The sequence below is a fragment of the Prosopis cineraria genome, unplaced genomic scaffold (genome assembly GCF_029017545.1).
Source record: "Prosopis cineraria cultivar Desert tree isolate PC_DT_omini unplaced genomic scaffold, ASM2901754v1 PC10, whole genome shotgun sequence".
Lineage (NCBI taxonomy): Eukaryota > Viridiplantae > Streptophyta > Magnoliopsida > Fabales > Fabaceae > Prosopis > Prosopis cineraria.
In genome coordinates, this window is record NW_026555341.1 from 37,940,383 (window position 1) to 37,964,544 (window position 24,162).

At 36.2% G+C, this 24,162-nt stretch overlaps 1 protein-coding gene across 4 annotated transcripts; it reads left to right on the forward strand.

Annotated features, from left to right (window-relative positions):
* Positions 1-2,948: 2,948 nt before the first annotated feature.
* Positions 2,949-23,660, forward strand: LOC129321873 (cleavage and polyadenylation specificity factor subunit 3-II). 4 transcript variants are annotated; one of them, XM_054967805.1, is made up of 14 exons: positions 2,949-3,027; positions 3,263-3,890; positions 4,004-4,181; positions 4,261-4,333; positions 5,437-5,554; positions 5,986-6,059; positions 13,987-14,123; positions 15,183-15,246; positions 15,530-15,595; positions 16,660-16,729; positions 17,998-18,102; positions 19,527-19,668; positions 20,279-20,375; positions 22,379-23,660. In XM_054967805.1, exons 2-14 carry the CDS (start codon positions 3,866-3,868, stop codon positions 23,219-23,221), a joined length of 1,992 nt encoding a protein of 663 aa, XP_054823780.1. In that variant the 5' UTR covers positions 2,949-3,027; positions 3,263-3,865; the 3' UTR covers positions 23,222-23,660. The 4 variants fall into 4 exon arrangements, with proteins under 4 accessions (XP_054823780.1, XP_054823782.1, XP_054823783.1 ...); XM_054967807.1 differs by having other exon boundaries at positions 2,957-3,022; XM_054967808.1 differs by lacking the exon at positions 2,949-3,027 and having other exon boundaries at positions 3,045-3,890; positions 20,279-20,319; positions 22,379-22,536.
* The last annotated feature ends 502 nt before the right edge of the window (positions 23,661-24,162 follow it).

Genomic DNA, 24,162 nt, shown 5'->3' on the forward strand with positions numbered 1-24,162 from the left:
CATGTTGGCCATCTCTCCAAGGTGCTATCGCATGAGAGTATTTGACTTTAATTTATAAGTGTCGAATTTAATTGTAAGCCTTCTCAGTTTGGTGGTTGAGGTACCACCAAATTTTTCTTTTAAGGCAGCCCACATGGCTTGGGCAGTGGAGTGCTTCTCAAATTTGCACATCAGATCGTCCGCCATAGCACTTAGAAGTGTTATTTGTGCGATGTTATTTTTTCGTTTTCATGCCTCAAATGCCTCTTGGTCTCTCCTATGCTGAGCCGAGTTTCCTACCTCAGGCTCGGCCATGACTTTAGTCAATGGCTCAACAGCATCTTATTCTTCCAAAATATATGACACCTTACGATGCTAGATATCCCAGTTATCCCCGTTTAATTTGTCGCCCTCGTTCAATTCAGTGATTATGCTTTTTGTTGTCATTCTTAGTTCTGAGACGAAACTATCCCATATTAATAGTTTTCTATGTTAAACCAAGAATAAAATACTTATGAGAAACATACAATGTCTTATATTTGTATTATTCTTTATTAGAATAATAACAACTCTATTAGGTCAACGATCAAGAGGCTACGATTATATCTCCCATCACATTGATTCTAATAAAATCACTATCATTTATAAAGAATTTTACAAATATTTTAATCGTTACATATGGTTCATAAATAATTTATCACTTCAGAGCTCCCACTCAAATAAAGTATATATAAAGCAATTAAACATAAAACAACATGCTTCATATATTTCATAAATCATCAAGGTCTTAATATAGCATAAAAAAAATTCTTAGAAAAACAGAATAATGCTTAAGGTACAGACCTAAAAAAGACAACTCTTAATTATGTCTTTATATTTTTCTTGTACTTTCATCCCCTTGATGGCTCTATTCCATAGAAGATTTCCAGAGTACGACTTGTTTCACTTGTTATGTCGTACAAACTCCTTCTTAAGTTGTTTAAAAATTTCTCCTACAACCACAGCTTGATCTTCTTTCATTATGAAGCTTGAATATGCTTTGACTATTGGAGAAATTTGATCCGGTTATTTTTATTCTTTTAGCTTCTCTTTTTGTTATATTTATCATCACTGAGGACGTGAAAGGTTGTTCGACATCTTCATTTTCGTTTTGAACATTCTCATCACCCTCTGATTCATGTTTTGATCCTGATAGCATGCGCACCTCTTTAGGTCCTTTGGCACATTTTCAAGATCAATATTGTGATCTTCTTCAGGATCAGAATCAGAATCCTCACTTTGAGGTTCATATTCCTCCTCCTCCTCTTCGAAGGGTTTCGAGTCAGAATCCTCACTAAGATGTTCATAATCTGGTTCATCCGGATACTCAATATTGACAGAATAATTTTCTGAGTTATCATTGCTGCTAGAAGCCTCTTGCTTCATATTTTCTTTGAAAAAAATAAATAATAAAAAATTTAGAAATATTTTTTTAATAAACTCATAAAAAAATACTAGATAACTCAAAAAATGAATTCTTGTTCTATCTCAAAAAATATGCAAATTATATATCAAAATGAAGATCTTAAATTTAGGAATTTTTTAATACTAGTTTTGTCCCAATCTGATTCTGCACGCGCCCCAAGAATATGCTAGATCAAGAAATTCTTAAAAAAATATATAGCCACTCTTGGGGAAGGCGTGTGCACAACACGCGTCGCCTTATCCTCCTCCTACGACGACGACACACGCTGGACCACAATCTTTCACGTGCCACCAGCTTTACGGTGGGGTCATCCACACGCTGAATGAGTGTGTCAATGGGTCCCATGTACCACGTGTCCTCTTTATATATATATATTTATTTTATATTTTTTTAATTAAATAAAATATATATATAATTTTTTAAACTGGGTCGGGTTGATGAACTCGACCCATGGACCCATTTATTTTTGTTTTTGTGTTTTTTTTGGGTTGGGCTTGCAGGCCCAAATCTAACCTCCTTCTTAAGTTTTTTTTTGTTTGGGGCTTCTGGGCTCGCAGCTTAGAAACTGATTTTTTTTTTACGACACGTCAAAACGATGTGTCGTTTGGACAAGGACAGAAACGACGCATCATTTTTGTCATCGTCTTCCTCCAATCGGGTCAACTTGACTCGGTTCCTCCGATGGGTCGGGTCCATCGGACTCGAAATTTCCGGAGGCCATATCTCCTCCGTCCAGTCTCTGTTTTACCCGTTCTTGGTGTCATTTTCATCATTTTTTCAAGCTCTACACGTTTATGTAATTTTTTTGTTCAAAAACTCATTTTTTAAACACCCATTATTTGGTTCATTTTCAGTCATTGTGCTCATCACTGTTGATTGCATGTAAAACGTGTATGGCCATAATATAAGGAACATTCATATTAACCAAGAAGCATATTAATACGTTCATTTTGATAGTGATAATCTTAAAGACAGACAGAGAAGATTGAAGCGTAAATAGAAAATAAAAAACTAAATTTAAAGATTTGCATGTATGGAGTTAAGCAAATCATTATCAGTTCTTTAGACATAGGAAACACAGCCCAGGAAAGACGAATGCTTTGATACCAATAATAAAAACAGAGGAAGAAAAACATACCTTGAGTCGTTAATTCACACGTACGTATACAGGAACAAAGTTACACTAGTCGAACTTCGTTTGGGTACACAACAAACGCACTCTCTAAGAGAAAAACCTTGTAAGGAGAAAAATGAGACCGATGAAAAATCGAGAGCATTCTGTTTTTCTCTTCACACAGAGACTCCAAAATCTGAACTGACTGAAATAGCACCCTTAACCACCTCTTATGGGAATGTGTAACAGTTTCTCCAAGCGCCTATGTTTCAAATCCAAAGGTTGGAGAATATTATATTTTAAGGCCCTGAGTAAATTACATTTTGAACCTAAATGTTTTTTATAATTTTCATAAGAGTCACATTTTTTAATTTGAGTTTTTATATAGACCAAGAATGGAGAACCCAACATATGGGAAAGTGGCTATTTTGAAAGTTTTCGTTTGCAAAGGTCTAGAAGAGCAGGTCAGGTGTTTGATTTTATATCCCTGTGTATCTTTTTGTTTGTTATGCGATTTCAAGCCTGGAATATGCTTCGCTTTGTCAGTTTTTGAGAAAATGAACTTCTTGGATTTTGCAAAGATGTTTTAGAGCTCAGACTTCTTTGGATTTTTTTCTTCTTAGATTTCCTTTGATTTCTCAGGCACCAAGCAAATTGCATACAGTTAATTATTTTTTCCTATGTTTTCCCCCATGTGGTTGCAGGCGCGCCTTGTCAAAATCTCAGATTTTCAAGGGTGAAACGTTGAAAAGATGAATCACTGTGGCTACCAGATGAACTCCTTGACAAGCTGCGCGCACGTTACCCCTGTTTGATTTAACGCGGGCAACCCTGCGCGCACGTTATGTTTGCAATATATGAAGAGGCAGGGATCAGTCTATGTGTGAACGTTAAGCTTGAGATAGAGACTAAAATCATAATCAGAACTTATTAATATAACCAGAAACATATGCCCATAAAAGCATCATGATGTCTGATTGTGAATGATCAGAGTCAAAAAGCTTATGAAAGCCGAATTTATATCAACAAATATCCAGTTTGATCTCAAACAGACCCAGAACTTGCTTAAACAAAAGGTGATCAAAAAATCGAAAACCTGTTGAAACCAAACGGTAAAACTATTGAGATTGGCCAAAGAAGTGGGCTGTACTGTATTCGACGCCTTTGGGTTAATCAGGACAGAACTGAAGTGAAAGGCCTGTAGAGAATCTGGACGGCACTGCGCCTCTTTCCACTGCGCTGGAGGACCTCACTCTAGCCACCGTTAGTTTGACGTTTAGCTAAGGTTGCGCCTTTTAACACTAGCCATGGCCATAGAATGTCTCATCCTGGGTAATCAAGCTCTTTCGTTTTCCTTCTTTATTTTCTCCAGCTTTTCTATTTTATTTTGTTTATTTCAGTCCTGTACTTCTTCCTTCAAAGGTTATTGTTGGTTATTGCCGCAGGTGCTGGGCAAGAAGTTGGGAAGAGCTGTGTGGTTGTAACCATCAATGGGAAGCGAATCATGTTCGACTGTGGAATGCACATGGGCTATTTGGATCACCGCCGATACCCTGATTTCTCTCTCATGTCCAAGCTCGGAGATTTTGATAATGCTCTCTCTTGCATCATCATCACTCATTTGTATGACAGAAACTCTCCATCTATGCTATCTGGGTGAGATTTTTTTGGCATGACAATGTATTCATTCGCAAATATGCAGTCACTTGGATCATGTTGGAGCATTACCTTATTTCACGGAAGTTTGTGGTTATCATGGTCCTGTTTATATGACGGTGAGTTCTTTTTCATTCTTGATGAAAGATTTGCCTCAATTTTCTCTAGAATTTGATTCATGTGTCCATGAATTTGGCATTTTAAGTTTTTTCGTCCTATTTCTCTCCTTTCCTCTCTATTCTGACATCTACGAGTTAGTTAATACCCAGGCTAAAATTCCATAAGAGAAAAGATAATGCAGTCTTTCATGTTTCATGCCAAACTGATCTTGCACCATGCTTTTATTATATTACAGTATTTTATGGATGTAGCGGATAAATCACCACTGTTCTCTTCTCCTATGCAAATTGCATAACTCCAAAAAGAAGTAAATTAAGAGAATTTCTACTCCTTAGGAGTTATCTAGGTGAAACTTTATCTTAAGTTTGTCATTAAAAGTAAAACTTTAAATACAATTTGGAAAGATATATAATAAAATAGGGTTTGCCTAAATACTCCTTATGATGCAATATGTTCTAATTCATTAATGTCTTGGTCGCTGTTCTGGTCAATGGTGACACAAATACTGGAGTTGAGATGCCAATATGATTTCGAAAATTGAATTCATTTGGTGCCTCAAATATTCAAACAATGTGATGAATTTTTATTTCTTTTCTCCTTGCTGTAATTGCGTTGGACCCTGTGTCACTAAAGAGGTTACTGGAGTAAATCTTTATATTATAAAGAGAGGGTGCAAGAAAGGAATCAGGGGATGTCTAACCTTGTCTTGTAGCATGTGAAGAGAGACAGTGCAATCATTGGTTGTGAGTATTATCCTCAGGGGGGTTGGGGAGGATTTTAGGAGTCATGGAACTTGTGAGACAATAAAGGAGTAGGTCTGGCCTCTCAAAGGCCAGATAGTGGATTAGGCTATGCGCTTTTTATTTTCATTTGCATCAACTCTGCAATTCTGTTAAGTTTCAATTCTCCTCCGTTCTGGGGAGAGGAAGCCATAATTCATTTTATGTACAAGTAATACATAGTCTAGTTTCATCAAGTCATTTCTTTATATTTCCTTATATGGTCCCCCCCTTTCAGATAATGTATAAACTATAGCTTCTGAATTCTAATTCTACTTTACATATACTGATTTGATGTGCTTGTTATTCCATTTGGAATGAAGTACCCAACAAAAGCCTTGGCTCCTTTGATGTTGGAAGATTATCGTAAAGTGATGGTTGATCGTAGGGGTGAAGAAGAACAATTTACTTCTGACCATATCGTTGAGTGTATGAAGAAAGGTAATGTTGGATTTTATTTTCTTTTTTTCTCCTCCTTTGTTTTCCATTTCTGTTCCTGCACTGTCTTTCTCTGGATGCAAAAAGCTTCTTCCATACTAACTGGCTTCAATTGCATTCTTGCTTGAGGATGTCATATCCTTCATCTTTATGTAATCTCCGCACTTATTAAAGCTTATAGCTTGTATAAATAACTATTTAGTGTCCGGTATTACCAAACCATATTTGAGTACTTTAGGGCTTATGAAGGGGCTGGCTTTACCTGTGTAGTTTTTTCTTATTTTACCCCAGAATAAATCTCATAGTTGCAAAGTGATTGGGCTACTTTAATATGCTTTTGAGCTTGTAGATTGCCATTCCAAATTATCTAATTACCTAAATATAGCACCTCATTTTTATTACCCATCTTAAATTGGTTCTGTTCTTGCGTGCAGTTGTAGCTGTGGATCTAAGGCAGACTGTGCAGGTTGATGAAGATATTCAGATTCGTGCCTACTATGCAGGCCACGTAAGGCTTTTGAGATTCATGTTTGATATGTAGCATAGATTTAGACATTTAGTTCTAGATAAGGTGGTGGAATTTTCATAATAGAAGTTCTGTTTTCTTTATTGTTATGTTTTTGGTAAATAAAAGACAGTAACAGAAATTGAGGAGAAAATAAATTTTACTGGAAGGAAAGAACCCTCTCAACTTTGATATATCAAAACTTAGGTATTATCAGAATAAATTGAATGACTTCTGATAAGCCATCTGAATGTATCAAAGGCAGGTAATATAAGAAATAAAAACAGATTTGATGGGCAGAAAAGTTAGGAGAAGTAATATTGGCAAATCCACACACATTCACTATGTTGACAAATCTATTATTGAAAAATTTCAGAGATGATGTTTCTTTAAAATCATCTTTTTTCATAAACACAGAACAAAGGATACATTAAATAGGTGTTTGCCTTAGTGGTTAACTAATCACTCTGGGGAAATAGCAACACAATACATTCAAAAGAATCAAAGATATTTTGTAATCTCATGATTATGGGCTTAATCTGATGCCATGTGGTATTTGAATATTTTCCTCTAATCGTTTTCGTCTCAATGGAGGAGGAGAAATATATACAGCACAATAGAATCAGGCTCATTAACTTAGAGGCTGAAAAATCAGGGATAAAAAGAAGAAAAAAAAGGAAACAAATAAATGACTGATCTGCCCTATTTAATTCTAATATTTACAGAATATTATTATAATTATTGTCAAATTGCTACATGAGCTCATTTGTTTTTTCACTATCTGTTATACATCAAGTTTTTAGCGGCATAGTCAACCTGCTTCTTTCCCTTTTCCCTAGCGTCTGCATCATGCTCTCCATATAATGTATGTATTTCTTTGTTCGTCTCATCAATTTCTGATATTGGTTTTCCTAGAGTCAGCAATCTCCTTTCAACGTATTGCTTCTTCTTCTTTTTAAATGAAATGATTTAGAATAGAATTCTAAATTCCAAAAATCTACATGCATTGAGTTTCAAAAATTCTACATGGTGTGAGAGCTTATGGTTTGTATACTTTGAGTGATCTAATCCGGCCAGCATTTGGCTACCCACTTTTAGAAGACGGAAGCTTCTCATGGAGTTTCTGCACTGAACAACAAAATCATGTCTTCTCCAACCTCTGGAAGCAAGGCTAGTCATTTTTCAGACATGAACAATGAGAATAAAGTCACACACCCTTTCATTGCATTTAAATGGCCAACATTGATTTCCCAGAACCATTGACTTAGCCACCTCTAATGATTTCTCGGGTCTTTTTTTGAATTAAGACCATAGATGAAGCTTGGAAAAGTTCTGTTGGCATTTAACAAAAACCATTTGTTTGTGATTAATATAAATCCCTTATTAGTGGTTGATAGAGCTCTGCTCTAAAATAACTAATAGAACCAAGATTTTAGTGCAAAGAGAAAAAAATGAGGGAAATTCTGAGGTTTTGATATTAATGCATATGAACCGAATCAGTGTTACAAAGAGAAACTCACTAATTCTAACCAAAACCCTATTCCCTATAACTGAAATTACAAACCAAATGAAAGAACACAGCAACAAGAAAAGGTCTCTCACTAGTGTTCGAGAGACTAGCACTCTCCTCACTTTTGTCTAACTTCTCTAAAACATCCCTGAGTGCCAACAAAAATAATACAGCCAAATAAAGCAAGCAAAAAGGTGACTTCAATATCGAGACTAAATCTAAGCCACCTTACCAAAACATCATGGCATAATCCTTCTTTTCTAGACCCCCAGGATATTAATCCTGACCCAATGGGTATTTCCTTTCTACACCCAACTGCCCCCTTGATCTTCTCTTATAAGTCTGACCATATCTCACGGTCGCATCATTTCCCGCCTCTAAGAGTCTCACCTTGTCTTCAAGGGGAAAATCTGGAAATTGGAGAGAAATGGTGTCAGCTGTCTCCCATGAATTCTCAAACTCGGGTAAATCTCTCCATTTCACTAAAACCTCCAGCTGGCCTGTCATAAGTTTCCGAACCTTGCATATGTCTTGAGGCTGTACCTGTAACTCCAATTCTGCAGAAAGTGCTGGTGGTATAGTAGGAGTGACAATAGCTGAACAAACTGATTTTTTGAGTTGAGAAATGTGAAAGACTGGGTGAATGCGAGCTGTGGAAGGAAGTTCCAGCTTGTATGTGACCTTTCCAATCTGCTCTATGATCTTGAAGGGTCCATAGGAATGAGGCCGAGTTTCTCATTAAGTCTTTTAGCTAAAGATTTCAGCTTGTAGGGTCTGATTTTGACATAAACTAAATCTCCAATGTCCAGCTGTACCTCTCGCCTATGTTTGTCAGCTTGCTTCTTCATTCTTTCTTGCGCCACAGTGAGGTTTTCCCTTAAAATGGCAATAATGGAATTCTGGGACTGAATCTGTTCATTGACAGCTTCAATGCCTAATGGTTCCCCATTCAGCTTAAAAAAAGTAGGAGGGTCCCGTCCGTACACCGCCTTAAAGGGTGTAATTCCAGCAGCCCCATGATGAGATGTGTTGTACCAATACTCAGCCCAAAGTAACCATTGTGCCCATTGGGTTGGTTTCTCACTGGTGAAGCAACGCAGATAAGTTTCTAAGCTCCTGTTCAAGACTTCGGTTTGGCCATCAGATTCCGGGTGTTGAGCAGAGCTAAGACAAAGCTGAGTGCCTGCTTGCTTAAATAATTCCTTCCAAAACTGACTTACAAACACCCTATCCCTATCTGACACAATTGTTTTTGGAAACCCATGCAATTTAACAATGTCATTAATGATTTCAGCAACTTCTTTTTCTGTAAATGGGTGGGTCAAAGCCAAGAAGTGGGCATATTTTGTCAACCTATCAACAACAACAAGTATGACGTCATGTCTTTTAGATTTTGGAAGTCCTGTAATGAAATCCATGTTAATATCTTCCCAAATTTGTTGAGGAATCGGCAAGGGTTGTAACAGCCCAGCTGGAGTTAATGCTTGATATTTGTTCTTTTGGCACACGTCGCACTGTGACACATATTGTTGGATATCTTTTTTCATGCCTTCCCAATATACAACAGTAGAGAGCCTCTTGTAAGTGCGCAAATAACCCGAATGGCCTTTGATTGGTGAATCATGAAATTCCTTCATGAGCAATTGAATCCTGGTAGACTTCTTTGGTAGCACCAATCGTCCTTTATAGTGTAGACAACCCTTCACAAGGCTGTATCCCTCTAAATTTCCTTGCTTGGTAATGACTTTTTACAGTATATCATTTAACTTGGGGTCAGCATGTACTTCTTTCTCCCATTCTTCAAGGTCACCTTGCTGCCACAAAGAAAAACCATGTATCTCCAGATTTTCTTCTTTCCTTGAAAGTGCGTCCGCTGCACGATTTTCCTTGCCCGGCTTGTAAGCTATTTCAAACTTGAACCCCATTAATTTAGTGATCCAGTGCTGTTGACTTTCTTCTACAATTCTCTGTTCCGGCAGAAAATTCAAAGCTTTCTGATCTGTCCGGATGACAAATTTCTCCCCCCATAAGTAGTGTCACCATTTCTTGACCACCATAAAAATTGCCATAAGTTCCCTCTCATAAATGGAACATTGTTGAGCGCAGTTGGAGAGCTTTTGGCTGAAATATGCCACTGGACGGCCATTCTGCATCAGCACTGCTCCTATTCCAGACCCAGAAGCATCTGTTTCCAACTCAAACGGGATAGAAAAATCAGGCATAGCCGGTACTGGAAGAGAAGTCATGGCTGTCTTGAGATTTTGGAAGGCTTCTTCAGCTTTTGGGGTCCATTTAAAGGCATCTTTCTTAAGTAAATCAGTGAGAGGACTAGCGATTTTTCCATAATTCTTGACAAATCTTCTATAATACCCTGTCAACCCTAGGAACCCTCTTAAGGATTTCACATTCTTGGGTTTAGACCACTGCACCATACTCTCAATTTTGCTGGGATCCGCTTGCACTCCCTCCTTGGAAATGATATGCCCAAGATATTCAATTTTTGGTCGGGCAAAAGTGCACTTCTTAAGGTTGATCACTAGCTGGTTCTCTTTCAGGATAGACAAAACAGCTTTCAAATGTTTCAAGTAAGATGTTAAATCATGGCTATAAATAAGTATGTCATCAAAAAATACAAGTACAAATTTCCGAAGATGCTCTCGGAATATCTCATTCATTAAATATTGGAATGTGGAAGGAGCATTGGTTAAACCAAAGGGCATTACTTTGAATTCATAATGTCCCTCGTGGGTTCTAAATGCTGTTTTATGTTCATCTCTAGCCATGATTCTAATCTGATGGTATCCGGACTTCAAATCCAGCTTGGTGAAGATGGCAGCTCCTTTTAACTCATCCAACAACTCATCTATAGCCGGTATGGGTAACTTGTCAGGCACCGTGATTTTGTTCAAGGCTCTATAGTCCACACAGAATCTCCAGCTTTTATCTTTTTTCTTAACCAACAAAACTGGACTTGAATAAGGACTTTGATTGGGCCGGATGATACCTGCTCTCAACATATCTTTCACCATCTTCTCAATTTCATTTTTTTGAACATGAGGGTACCGATATGGCCGTATGTTAGGAGGTTGTTCTCCTGGTTTGGTTGCTATTGCATGATCATGAGAACGAGTTGGTGGTAACCCTTCAAAAGGTCGACAAACTATAGGGAATTGGTCCAGGAGGTTCTGAATTTCAAGTGCCAATTGTATAGTTTTAGCTGTTGTTTCTTCAATATTCATCCCATTATATTCGATAATGTACCCCTCCCCTCTCTTCTGGACGGATCGAATAAATGACTTAAGGGAAACCAAGGCCTTAGTTAAAGCAGGATCACCTTGTAAACACACCTTGTTTCCTTTCTTACCAATCTTCATGGTCAGTTGCCCCCAGTTAACCTTCACTTCTTCTAAAGATTTTAACCATTCAACTCCTAGTACAGCATCCACGCCACTGAGTGGAAAGGGGTAGAAAGTTTGAATAATGTCCAGGCCTTGTACCTGTAACTTGAGGTCATTACAGCGTTGCTTCCCTTTAATACTAAACCCATCCCCAACAGTGATAGAGTAGACGGTGTCCTCCACTGGAGTTTTTATGTTGGTGACTAATTCCTCAGCTATGAAGTTGTGGGTAGCCCTACTATCAATCAAAATCACAATCTCGGCTTCCTCTAGTCTCCCATGTACTTTCATAGTTTGATTTCCTCCAAACCCAACTATGGAGTTTAGTGATAACTCCATTCGAGTTTCATCTTCTTCGGCCTCTTCACTATCTTCAGTGCACATTGGTTCATGGCCTTCGGTTCCCTTCTCGGACTCTAGCTCTAGCAACATTACTTGCAGATTTTTATTTTTGCAGATGTGATTAGGTCCAAATTTATTTACACATTTGAAACACAAACCGAGCTCTCGCTGACGAGTTAATTCAGCATCTGAAAGTCGCTGGGTTCATCCCCCTGGATGCGACGACGCTGTTCCTGTCGTGTTGCTCGCCACTTTTGAGTCTGCCGTTTTCGTCTTAGCCCGTTTTTGGAGTCCCCAGTGTATTGAAGAGGTGTGCGTGCTTTTACTGGGCTCAGCCACATGAGTGATCCGTGTGAAAGGAGTTTGGGCTGATTCATTTTTAAGCCCACTTTGAAAACGCTGGCCTCGCAGAAACCGTGAGTCTTTGGCCTTCTCTATTACTTGATTCCTCTCATCCACCCTAATAGACATCTCCATAATTTCTTTAAGGGTACTAGCGGCCGTGAGCTTTAATTCAGCCCTTATCTCTAGTTTTAGTCCTACACGAAATGTCCCAACCACACACGATTCTGATGCGTCTCCCACCATAGCTGATACGCGTTCGAACTCTTCCACATACTCGCGCACAGAACGCTCCTGTTTGACTACAAACATCATCTCATACTCATCCCCAAGTTGTGAGGGATGGAATCGACGCAGAAGTTCTTACTTGAACTTTGACCATTCTCGGATAGGTGCTCGAGTTTCTACCCATTGATACCAGTTAAGAGCCTTACCTTTGAGGCACATGATGGCTGCTTCCAGTCTCTCCATTTTAGCCACAGCATTGATTCGAAAATATGCCGACCCCACCTAGTGGGATAAAGGCTTGTTGTTGTTGTTGTTGTATTGATTCGAAAATACCTTTCCACTCTGAAAAGCCACCCGATAGGGTCTTCTCCATCAAATATTGGTAACTCCAGCTTCTTGTACTTCCCTACTTCTTTTTCATGATCTTCGGTGCTTCCTGTAGTCTCTTCATGGCTGGGTTGATCTTGTTCAGGAGGTTGGTCTGCACTTTTCTGTTTCTCTGCTATTTGCTCTAATTTGTCTTGCATCGTTTGCATCATCTCCTTCATCATGGTCATTTCTTTCGATAGTCCTCCAACAGATTCTTTCAACTCGTGTACCTCGGGGTTAGAGTACTGCACTCTTTCGGCCATCTCTCTTGCACTTATTAGAGGGTCCGAGGATTGCACGGCTCTGATGCCAAATGATAGAGCTCTGCTCTAAAATAACTAATAGAACCAAGCTTTTAATGCAAAGAGAAATAAATGAGGGAAATTCTGAGGTTTTGATATTAATGCATATGAACCGAATCAGTGTTACAAAGAGAAACTCATTGATTCTAGCCAAAACCCTATTCCCTATAACTGAAATTACAAACCAAATGAAAGAACACAGCAACAAGAAAAGGTCTCTCACTGGTGTTTGAGAGACCAGCACTCTCCTCACTTTTGTCTAACTTCTTTAAAACATCCTTGAGTGCCAACAAAAATAATACAGCCAAATAAAGCAAGCAAAAAGGTGACTTTAATATTGAGACTAAATCTAAGCCACCCTACCAAAACATCATGGCATAATCCTTCTTTTCTAGACCCCCAAGATATTAATCCTGACCCAATGGGTATTTCCTTTCTACACCCAACTGCCCCCCTTGATCTCCTCTTATAAGTCTGACCATATCTCACGGTCACATCAGTGGTTAACAAAAATAAGCATCCCTTAAAGGTTATGAATAAGCCAAGATTTCTGAGATGATGTCCAAAATCAACTGTCAGTACAAAGTAAAATTAAGCAGAAAACCAAGATCTCTCTCCTTCGGGAGGATTGAGTAATGGAGGCCCAAATTCCGTACAGGTAAAGGCAAGAAGACAAAGGGTCGTGAATGACAACATGGTGAGAGTTGGTAAAATTTGGTCTAAGCATTGTCTAGCTTAAGGGGGAGTTTTGGAATATCATGATTATGGGCTCATTATGAGTTCATTCATTTTCTGATTTACCCTTTGTATATCACACGGGGTTTTAGTATCATATCAACTTTTTCCCCTTTTTCATTTCCATGTATTATGCTATCTTTATTATGTATTTTTTTTTTCCTTGCTTTCCACCTTGAATTTGAGAACGGTTGGCTAGGTCCTGGAGACAACTGTTTCTTTTCTATATGCTGCTTTGCCCCACATTTTCGTTTTTAAATAAAATGAGTTGAGATAGAGTTTGGATTGTAAAATCCTACAAGATTGTCAGGCAAAATAACAGGAGATTTATGATTTACAAGTTGACCTAGTCACAATAATAATGGGGAATTTGTCTGAATATTCTCCTTTGAAAGGTTGCTGATGGAGCACAATGGCATTTTTATCAATACTTGTTGCAGCCGTATGTCACAATAAGACTGATCTGTATGTAACAAATCTTGCCTGATAACCCAACCTCAGCACTACTAGTTGTGCAATGTAGTAGAGTTCTGTGCCATGTGATTTTCTCATTTATCTGGTGATATATTTGCCCCTACCCCACCCTCCCACATTTTTCCTTATGTGATCAATGTGAATGGAATAGGATTTTGTTTGTTCTTACTATAATTTAGTTTTTTTGATGCTATTCTCAGCCAATCATCTCTCCTATGTAATTTGATTAGGTAATTGGAGCGGCTATGTTCTATGTAAAGGTGGGGGATGCAGAAATGGTTTATACAGGTGACTACAACATGACACCAGACAGACACCTTGGAGCAGCTCAAATTGATCGTTTACGACTTGACCTTGTTATAACTGAGTAAGAATGCCTATATCTTGTGTGAATGCATCTTATAATGGCGTTGGCAATCTTTTAGTAGAGGCTATAGGGATGGTAAGTTTTTCTGTTAGGTTTCATGATTCATATTCAAGGATGGTATTGAAAATTCTCTATGATCCTCATACCGATTGATTTATGTTCTAATATGTATTTTTATTTATATTAGAGAGAGTGGATAGTTTTCATGATGAGCCACAACCTAATAGTCCAAAAAAAAAAGAAAAAGAAAATCTTTTACCAAATATTGTATGTCTCAGTAACCTACAAGAAGTCTTATATCTTATTCTTTCGGTATAAGAGTACCGAAAAATTACGTCTCTCGTCACATGAAAAGATTTAAACCACCTTATTCTTAGGAATAATTCCTTGAGTAGTTGAGTAAAGGAGAAAGCCAGGCTAACTGTCCAATATCAAGACCATTAGATATGGTTGATCAGCGTGTTCAAAAGTAGGATGCCAAATATACTGGCTACTTTATGGCAAAGACAAATTGTGAGAATTCCTTTCAAGATGACAAAACATGTGGCTGATTGCCAGCCTAAAACATTTTGAACTAATCCTTCTCATTGCATTATGGTATGCAAAACGTGAGAAATTGCTGTGAGCTTCTCAGTCTGCATTCTTTACAATTTAGGACTGTCATTAATATCTGAATTTTGACACTGTCCATATCTAATTTGAATATATATCACATGCTATGAAGTTTTATTAACAATGTGCTGAGTTTTGAAATTGAAAGTAATATATATTTAAGTTTTGGACAAAATTTAGGTTCGTTTGCTTATTTTCATCACATCCAATTCTCCAATCAAATCTCAAACGCCCAAGTGTTGAGATTTGATTGAAGAATTGGTTGTCATGGACATGAGCAAATGGACCTAAGTATTCTCCTTAATTTTTTTTAGTATAATTTTGAGCATTTGGCCATCTACAAATTTCAAATATGTAAAACAATTTTAGGTTTTCCGATTCCATTTTTATGATGGCTTTAGCTTGGATAGAACTTTTTTTAAAAAAAAAAAAATTCTTCTGTTGCAGATCCACATATGCAACTACAATACGGGATTCAAGATATAGCCGTGAGAGGGAATTCCTTAAAGCTGTATGTATTTAGCAGCATCCACTTTAAATTAAATGTGTGTTAATACTGTTCTTGTCTTCATGTTGTAAAAAACTAATAATACTCTAAATGGGAGTTATTTTCACTTAGTTTGGCCTACTATCATGTGTGTCTAAGCTACAAATTGAATTAGCATTGTATTCACAAAAATTTCTGCTGGTGTTTATTTTACTTCATGTTTTGCATTTTGTCCAAGTGCACATGATTTACATTTTACAGTAACTGTCATCCTGGGTGTTAAGTTTTTTTTAATTGATTGATTTAGGTTCATAAATGTGTTTCTAATGGAGGGAAGGTACTTATTCCAACATTTGCTCTTGGAAGAGCTCAGGTACATTTTCTAAAATGATTATTAATTTTGCTGATTGTAATTTTTGACTTCATAGGCTTTCAACTATTGGACAAAGTTCTAGCAGCTATTGTATCTTTTGCATATTTGGTGATGAAATTCAGAGTTTATTTGTGATAGATCAAGCAGATACATCTAATAATCGGTGTGTCAGGCATTGACATTGATAACAACCTTATGTGTGGTTGACACGCATTTAAGTGTTAGAATATCAACATTATTTTTTCATATTTGAAATGCTTGGGGAAATTTTTCATATTAACCAAACAAGAAGAATTTTGTCATGCACCTACTTTTTTAAGAAAAATTTTCCGAGAGGACTTGTTTTTTTGAAAAAATGGAGCCTTAATGTTAAATTTCTCATGGTATTTGCCTTCTGAAGATATTCTTACAGACTTCTGTTAGCTTTTATTTTAGAGGATAAAGGGAAATGCAGAATGCTCAAATTTCTGATTATTGTATAGCATACAAAAATTCTAGATATACACATTATTACAAGAAATAAACAGTATAAAACAACAAGAAGCCTTATCCCACTAGGTTGGGTTGGCTATATGGATTGTACGACATTATTGTGCTCTATTATTCATTAAACTTTTAGAAATGTTGTTAACTGAGAGGTTTCGGTTAACAACTTCCAAAAGTATTCTCTTTGGCCTTCCTCTATTCCTCTTAATAAGGTTCAAAGTTATCCATTGCACTCTCCTCACTAATGCCTCCCGTGACTGTCTTTATACATGTCCAAACCATCTTAAACGATTTTTTACCATTTTTCTCTTAGTAGGTGCTATGTCCACTTATCTTAATATATACCTTGTGTTTTATCTTCATGCTTTGTCAAAAGCTTCAGCCAAATTTTTTGCTATACTTCAATTTTCTACAACAAATCCAATTCCTTTTATTTACTTTGCAAAACAAAAATGTAACATCTGTTTAGTCAAAGTCTATATATAGCCTCCATTTTTTCTTTGATATTTTATTGGTATTAATGTATGAAGTCATATTTTTAATTCAATATAGTTTTCAAATTTATTTTTGATCTGTAGGAATTATGCATTTTGTTGGATGACTACTGGGATCGCATGAATTTGAAAGTTCCTATATATTTTTCAGCAGGTTCCACTTTTCTTTCTTTTCACATATTGAGCACGTGAAAATCATCCACTTCTGATGTTGCTGTTGGTTATGATTGTATTATTTTATTTCTTAGTTTTCTCTAGTCAGCTATATCTATGACTATGATTCATTTCCTTTGTTATTCCAATATTATGATATTCTATGATTCCTTTTGTTTCTTGATTTGTTGGGATGCCTGTTTGTTTTAGCATTTTTAATTAAAAAGCACTTTTGAAAACTTTCAGGATGTTTATTTGAAATTTTAAAAATAATAAGAATCTTTAAAAAAATCAGATTTCCAAAGCTATTCTACTTTTCATGAAGTCTTTAAATAATAAATGGCTTAAATCCCTAAACAACATGAAAATAACGTATTTTTTAAGCTTAAACAACTAGGTCTGAGATTGGTCAAACTTTTGTGGGCAATTTTCCTTCTCTCTTGTGTATTTATTTTATTTTTGTCACACCATTCTGGTTAAAAGCGGCAAGAACAGCATGGGCTCTTGGTTCTTCCTGTGCGTCATCTCTATCTTGCCAAACGTCAATTTCAAATAATTACTTGTCTGTTTTAAATAATTTAGACCATTTATCAATTTTTGTTTGCCATAACACTCAAGGGCTTTTCAAATTTCTGTACCATTCCAATTTTAGAAGATATTCCTCAAAGACAGAGTAAAAGTCATAGGCATTTGAAATTTTGAATTATAGAATCTTCAAAGAAAAAATTCTGATGAAATTCATGTTCACTGCAAATAGACAGCTCCAACTTTGCTCAGCATGCAGTCACGCTATATGCTAGCATGTTCCTAAGTCTTGTGAAGTTTAAACCATATAGAAAGTTTGTTCGTAGATTAGACCTCCGCCACTATAATCTTTAAATTTGTACATAAAAAATGACATGTCATTTTATTCGCCACTTTTGTCTTTGATTTTGTCAAGAAAAACCTATAATAACATTGTTTCCTTTGCCTCAAATATGTGATTGCTAAAAGGTGTCATCATAAGCAGTTTCTACCCAATGCACGCTACAAAAATTGATTATAACTTATTTCAGAAAATGCCTATTATCCATATCCTGCACTCCATGCCTTTGTGGAAACTGTGCAATGTCTTGTGTTAAAGACTAAGATTATGGTAATGCATTACACATAAGTTCTGCTGCTTCTTGACCAGTCGATCTTTCCTGTGGTTTTTCTCCAAATATTTGTTGGTAGTGATTCTTCATATTAGCAGTTTAGCACTAACTATTTGAATTTGTTTTCTTTAAGGTTTGACAATCCAAGCCAATATGTATTATAAGATGCTCATTAGTTGGACAAGCCAGAAGATTAAAGATTCTTATTCTACCCATAATGCTTTTGATTTTAAGCATGGTAATTTATTTCTTGTCTTGGAAGTATCATATTGTATGTTATACATGCACGTGTTTGATTAAAAAAAAAAAAAAAAAATCTGAGCATGCATGTGCATCTGTGCATGTTTTCATCTGGCGTGAAGATTTTTAACAATTATATTGCATTGGGATGTTGTGATTACAGATTCCTGGCATTGTTCCCTTTCTATGGTTAGAGATTACAGTACTTTATATCTAATCGGACACTCTTTTCTGTGTATTATACAGATATGAGGAATGAGCTGCACTGTTTATGGCTTTTTAATAATGCAACTTGTTATAGATTATACATTCTATTTTGATATTGATAAGTATAAAACTTTTAAAATTGAGATAAATAAATTATTCCGATATATGATTAAGGTATTTTAGATGAAGAGCCAAATTTTATCAGATTGAAGTAGAATGGAGGTGTCCAGTCTGATCGCTTTCATAGATCACAATGCTTAGTAAGAAGAGATATGGATTGACGGTTTAATACTTTAAATGGTATGTGAAATAGGAGTGCACAGAGTCCAAGGAACATGCCATATTATTCATAGCTTATAAATAGTATGGTTTGCTATAGATTTTACATTATGTATTGGTTTATATATATACGTATATATATATAGATTAGTAAAAATTGATTGATATATTGATAATGCTGCTTTTTGACCCATGGAGGAAATGAGCCCTCGAATCTTTACTCTCTCAAAAATCAAGACTTAATGTTGTGAACAAGATTAGAATGAGGCCTATCGGCCCTTATTCTCCAAGATTAAATGCTATGATTGCAAAAGCAGGGGATGAAACATTAGTGGGGGAAAGGAAATAAAATGTCTGCCTTTTACAAAGAATATCACCCACTTAATTGCATTTAAATCGTCACAAATTCAAAATTTAATGAATAGGTCTTTCAAGTGGAGTTGTTAGTGATACAAGAATAAAAAGGTAACCAATGGCTGAAAATAAGCAGAATACATGTTTCTGATTTTAGTTGTTTTTTATGTTGGTATTATTGTGTATTTTTCAATTTAATGGTTCTTGGGCATCAAGGATTTATTTTTCTTTCATGTTGGTATTGTTGTGTATTCCTCTTTCCCAGGCAAGAGGAATAGTGAGAGATTTCCATGTATTTTTTCATATAATGCTAATCTTATATCCCAATCATTGTCATCAAATCCATCAGGTGGGGTTTGGAGCTTTGAAAACTTGTAGCAAATGGGTATTAGGCCTTTAGTATCGTGAAAATGTTTGTAAGTTATGCTCCATATCTGTTAACTATGTTGAACTACTGTAAAGCATGTTGTATTCTTACATATATCATCCCATATGAAATCGATGATTTTACATATATGAAGTTATTCTTGGTTGCTTGGATTTTGTCATCCGTTTCTCATCCATCAGATCTGGATATTTCAGTTCACAATTTTGAACGGTCTATGATAAATGACCCTGGTCCTTGTGTTCTTTTTGCCACCCCTGGGATGATAAGTGGTGGTTTTTCACTTGAAGTATTTAAGCATTGGGCACCTTCAGAGAAGAACCTTGTCACGTTGCCTGGGTACGCCCCCATTCCTCCTCCTCTGTTTTTGTCTCCTATTTGTTTTTTCAATTGATAACATGAGAAGCCAACGATGGATATTTGTTTACCGTCAAAACGGGCTGGCCTGTGGACCACATTTTTATAAAAATAATTTTTAAATTAAATATTATTTTTTGTTACATTTTAAGAATTCTTATTTATTAATTATTATTAAACAAATAAGATAGAAACAAAAGGATTTGTGAGCCATGTTGTTTATTCTTTCCTTCCTACATGATTCAATGATATTACACAAAAGATATTTAAGCAATTTATTCTCATGGCGCATAGACAGTAGTACACAGGAAACAGCCACTCGAACCCTATAATATCTTGTTAATCTGTTATATATTTTAAACCCTGAAATAATGAAACTCAGGTCAACTGATCTGCATGGCTGGCATTTCAAGTTGCAAACAAATTTCAGAAGAAATGCTTAAAAAGGGATTAACCACATTATGCCATTTGAAGTTAGAGCCATCGACCTGGAATTTTGAGCTTCTTCAGTTTAAAAACATGTGAAAGTCTTGTTCTCATATTCTATGAAGGTGTCACTTTCCATTAATCAATTACTTCGTTTCTCTTGTAGGTATTGTGTTGCTGGAACAATAGGGCATAAGTTGATGTCAGGTAAGCCTACCAAAATTGATCTGGATCAAGATACACAGATAGATGTGCGTTGCCGGGTACATTGTTAACTCCTACCCCTTTTCTTTTGGGAAACCATATCTTTTTCAAAAGCACTTATATTATCTTGTAAATAATTACTTAACCCAACTTATTATATCAGTCAAGCCACTTCTTGAAGGTTGCATTGGATAAGTTTGCATCTGATGTGACTTGAGAGTGACTCTCTCTCCCCCCCCCCCTAACTTGACAGAGGTCGTGTAAACTTGGTTTTCCCTTTAGCTGGGTGAACAAAGCTGCTTAACTTGTTGAGAGCCTGGTTGGCCCATCTGTTGAAGATAAAAAAAAGTTTTTAAAAAAAGGAAATATACTGATTTTTTAGGATTTCATGTTTGTTTAGTTTTAAATGATAACATAACTACTTTTCTGTTGCCAGAGTTCTCCTTTGAAGCAGAATCAAAGGCTAAAAATATTTCCTTTTGGACTTATTGTTGAACCTTGTAGAAGTATATCATTTTAGTAACTAAGCATGAGTCTATGTATGGCATGGAGTCTAAGGTAAACAGCATATTTATAGCTTGTGAATAATGCAACTTGCTATAGATTTTAGGGAGAATTACATTCAAGAACCATTCAAGCAAATTATTCACAGAGAAGGACCAATATAGGAAAAACAAGTCACGTTCCTATTTTTACAATAATCCATTCTATATTGGTCTTTGTTTGTGAATAATTTCCTTGAATGGTCTTTAGATGTGATTCTCCCTAGATTTTATATCATATATTGATAGATTGATTTGACAGTAAATTTTTGCTTTCCTGAGATAGGCCAAAAACCATTGACATTGGTAAAATTATTTATCAAATAAGAAGGTTGTTTAAAACATGTAAATTAAGCAGTTTCCAAGCAAGCACTGGGTCTTGTTGGCTATCATGGTTACAGATAGTTGGTGGCCTCAGGGTACCTGCCAGACTTACTCTTGTTCACAACTTCACATCACTTCCTTCCAGAAACCTGGCATAATGAATAAACTGTTAGCTCTCTCTTTAAAGTCGTCTTGGCTCTTGTGCTGTTATAGTTAGCTGTCTCGTTATTGTGTATCTGCTTCTCTCAATCTCAATTACTGTTAACTGCAATCAACGCAGTTAAGTTTTTGAGGCAGAGAGTGAATCATGAACAAAAACCAGAGTAGTCTTCAGCGTAATATGTGAGTTATTTGAAAATTTCAGTCGTCTAGAATTATGTGATCCAGAATAGGTTAAAGTACAATATTAACATGGACAACATGAAACAGGAACAATTCTGAGAAGCTCACAATGTTCATGTTTAAATTTGACGGTAAAAGGTTAAATCTCTGTTGGACAAAAAAAATAAAAAATAAAAAATAAAACCCTAAGATAAACTAGTGGACCAATCTGAATCTTCTGCACTTAAAAGTAAAAGTACAACATGCAACTAAAGAGCAATAGACCAGTGGGTATGGGGCTAGGCAGCATTCAACGTTGGAGGCTCTCCATCTTTCCCTCTCCAATGGCGCCCTGTGCAATGCTGCGGGAAGTCCATCTGCGTGAGTGGACCTATCAGGGCCAACTCACTCAAAGTCTCAAACAACTTTAGGTCAACTAGGACAAGCAATTTCAACTTAAAGACTCAAGAACTCCTATTTTAAAATGAGATGTAATATATGAATCCTACTGTGGATGATATATCCAAATATGCAAACTAGTTAGCCATCTATTGAACTAAAATAGGAAATATAATGTTTATCCAACTTGGGGTAGCATGTCCGAAAGATCCAAACAAAATCCCCAATACTTATAACCTACAAAAAATTATCCTAATTTCCCGATCACAAATTATAAACCCCAAACTTGCTAAACCTTCTTGTTACCTTATAGAGTAAATTCTTCTTTTTCATTTTTACATTTGAAATTGCCTCATTTTTTGTCACTGGAGACATATAATTCGTTTCTTCGGTTATTTATCTAAGGCAAGTAGTATGGAATCTATACTTGTCAGTTAATTTAGTCTCTAAAATACAATTATTTATTGAATTGACAGGTTCATCAACTGGCTTTTAGTCCTCACACTGACGCTAAAGGTATAATGGATCTCATGAAATTTCTCTCCCCTAAGCACGTTATACTCGTTCATGGAGAGAAGCCTAAGATGGCTTCTCTTAAAGAAAAAATTCATTCTGAGTTGGGGATTCAGTGTTATGATCCTGCAAATAATGAAACCGTATGCATCCCTTCATGTCACTATATTAAAGCAGAAGCCTCTGACACTTTTATTCAAAGCTGCCAAAATCCAAACTTCAAGTTTCAGAAATGTAGTTCAGCAGGAGCCCCTGTCCCTTATGCTCAAAGTTGCCAAAATCCAGGCTCCAAACCTCAGAAATGCAGTTCAGTAGATACGTCTGACTCATGTTTGACAGACCGAAGCTTAATGCCTCATCTCCAAGTTAAGGATGAAAGAGTAGCAGAAGGAATTTTAGTATTAGAGAAAAGCAAAAAAGCAAAGGCTGTACACGAAGACGAGCTTTTACACAAGTTGGGAGAAAGGAAACATGATATTCGATTTGCTTATTGCTGTCCTGTACGTATCAATGACGCAATAGATATCCTAAGTAAAAGCGACAGAGGTTCTTGCCTTCAAATCTTACATTCAAAGCTTAATGGTGAACTATCTGGAGGAAATATCCAAAATTTTGGGGAAAATCTACAAATGGACTCATTTCATATCTCTGTTTGTCTAAAGGATTGTTGTCCGTACAGGATTCAGGAAACTCCCCTGGCTGCAACTGAAGCTGTGTATTTTTGCTGCTTTTGGGAAGCAGTAGATGAAAAGCTTGCGTGGAGAATATTATCAGCGATGGAGAATTTGGACTTAAGAGAAACATAGAGTGGCAGTGAGCTCCCCTATTCATTTCAGCTGTGAAGTATATGATTATATGAATCAGCAAAAGATGTTTGGATGAGTGTTGGCTTGAGCATAACATTATAAGTTAATTGTTGAGAGCACTTTTTTCCGACGTGCGTGTGCAATGGAGCATGAGGGATCAAGAGGAACGGATCTTCAAATGGGTGAATTATGAAATCCATTTGCATTGAATTGAACAATTAGACAAAGCCTTATTATCGTCACTGTCCATTTAAAATAGCAGCAATGTTTTGTTTTTCTTAGATCGTGTGCATGTCTAGTTATATTGTCCAGCGCTTCTCTCACTCATGTATCTGATCATCCTTAACCTGATTGGAATATGCATTACTCATTACACTTTTGTACTAAACCTCATTGTTTCAGGCTAAACAAAGTGACTTAGTTGTCATTCTTTGGGGAACCTATTTATAAAAATTTTAGTAGTCAACCATGACCATCAAAAAATAGTACAAATAATCTTATGTTATTTGGAACATATGTACCTCAAATTTCAATTTTTTTTATGTTTTCCATATTCACATGTTTCCATCGATAAAGTTTTATGGAATTTGATAGTTTAAATTTATGGTGCCTAAGACGACCTAAAGAGAAATGGGCTTGTGCAACGTGATACTTGAGGATGCAAATGATTATTGTATTTAGAAAAAATTAAATATAAAGAAAATGTCAAATAATGATTACATCAGAAAACCGTTGCTTATAAAGTTTAAAAGCAGTTATCCTCTGAAAATGTTTTGAACAAACTTGGTTACTTAAAAAAAAAAAAATCCTAATATTGCCTCCCTTGCACTATGCTCCTTTAACAAAAAGGAGCCCTCCCCACAACTCAGAGGACAAGCATACAGGGTGCAATAGCAGCAGTAAACAGGCTAAATCGTGAAAAAAACATGAATCTCGAGTCA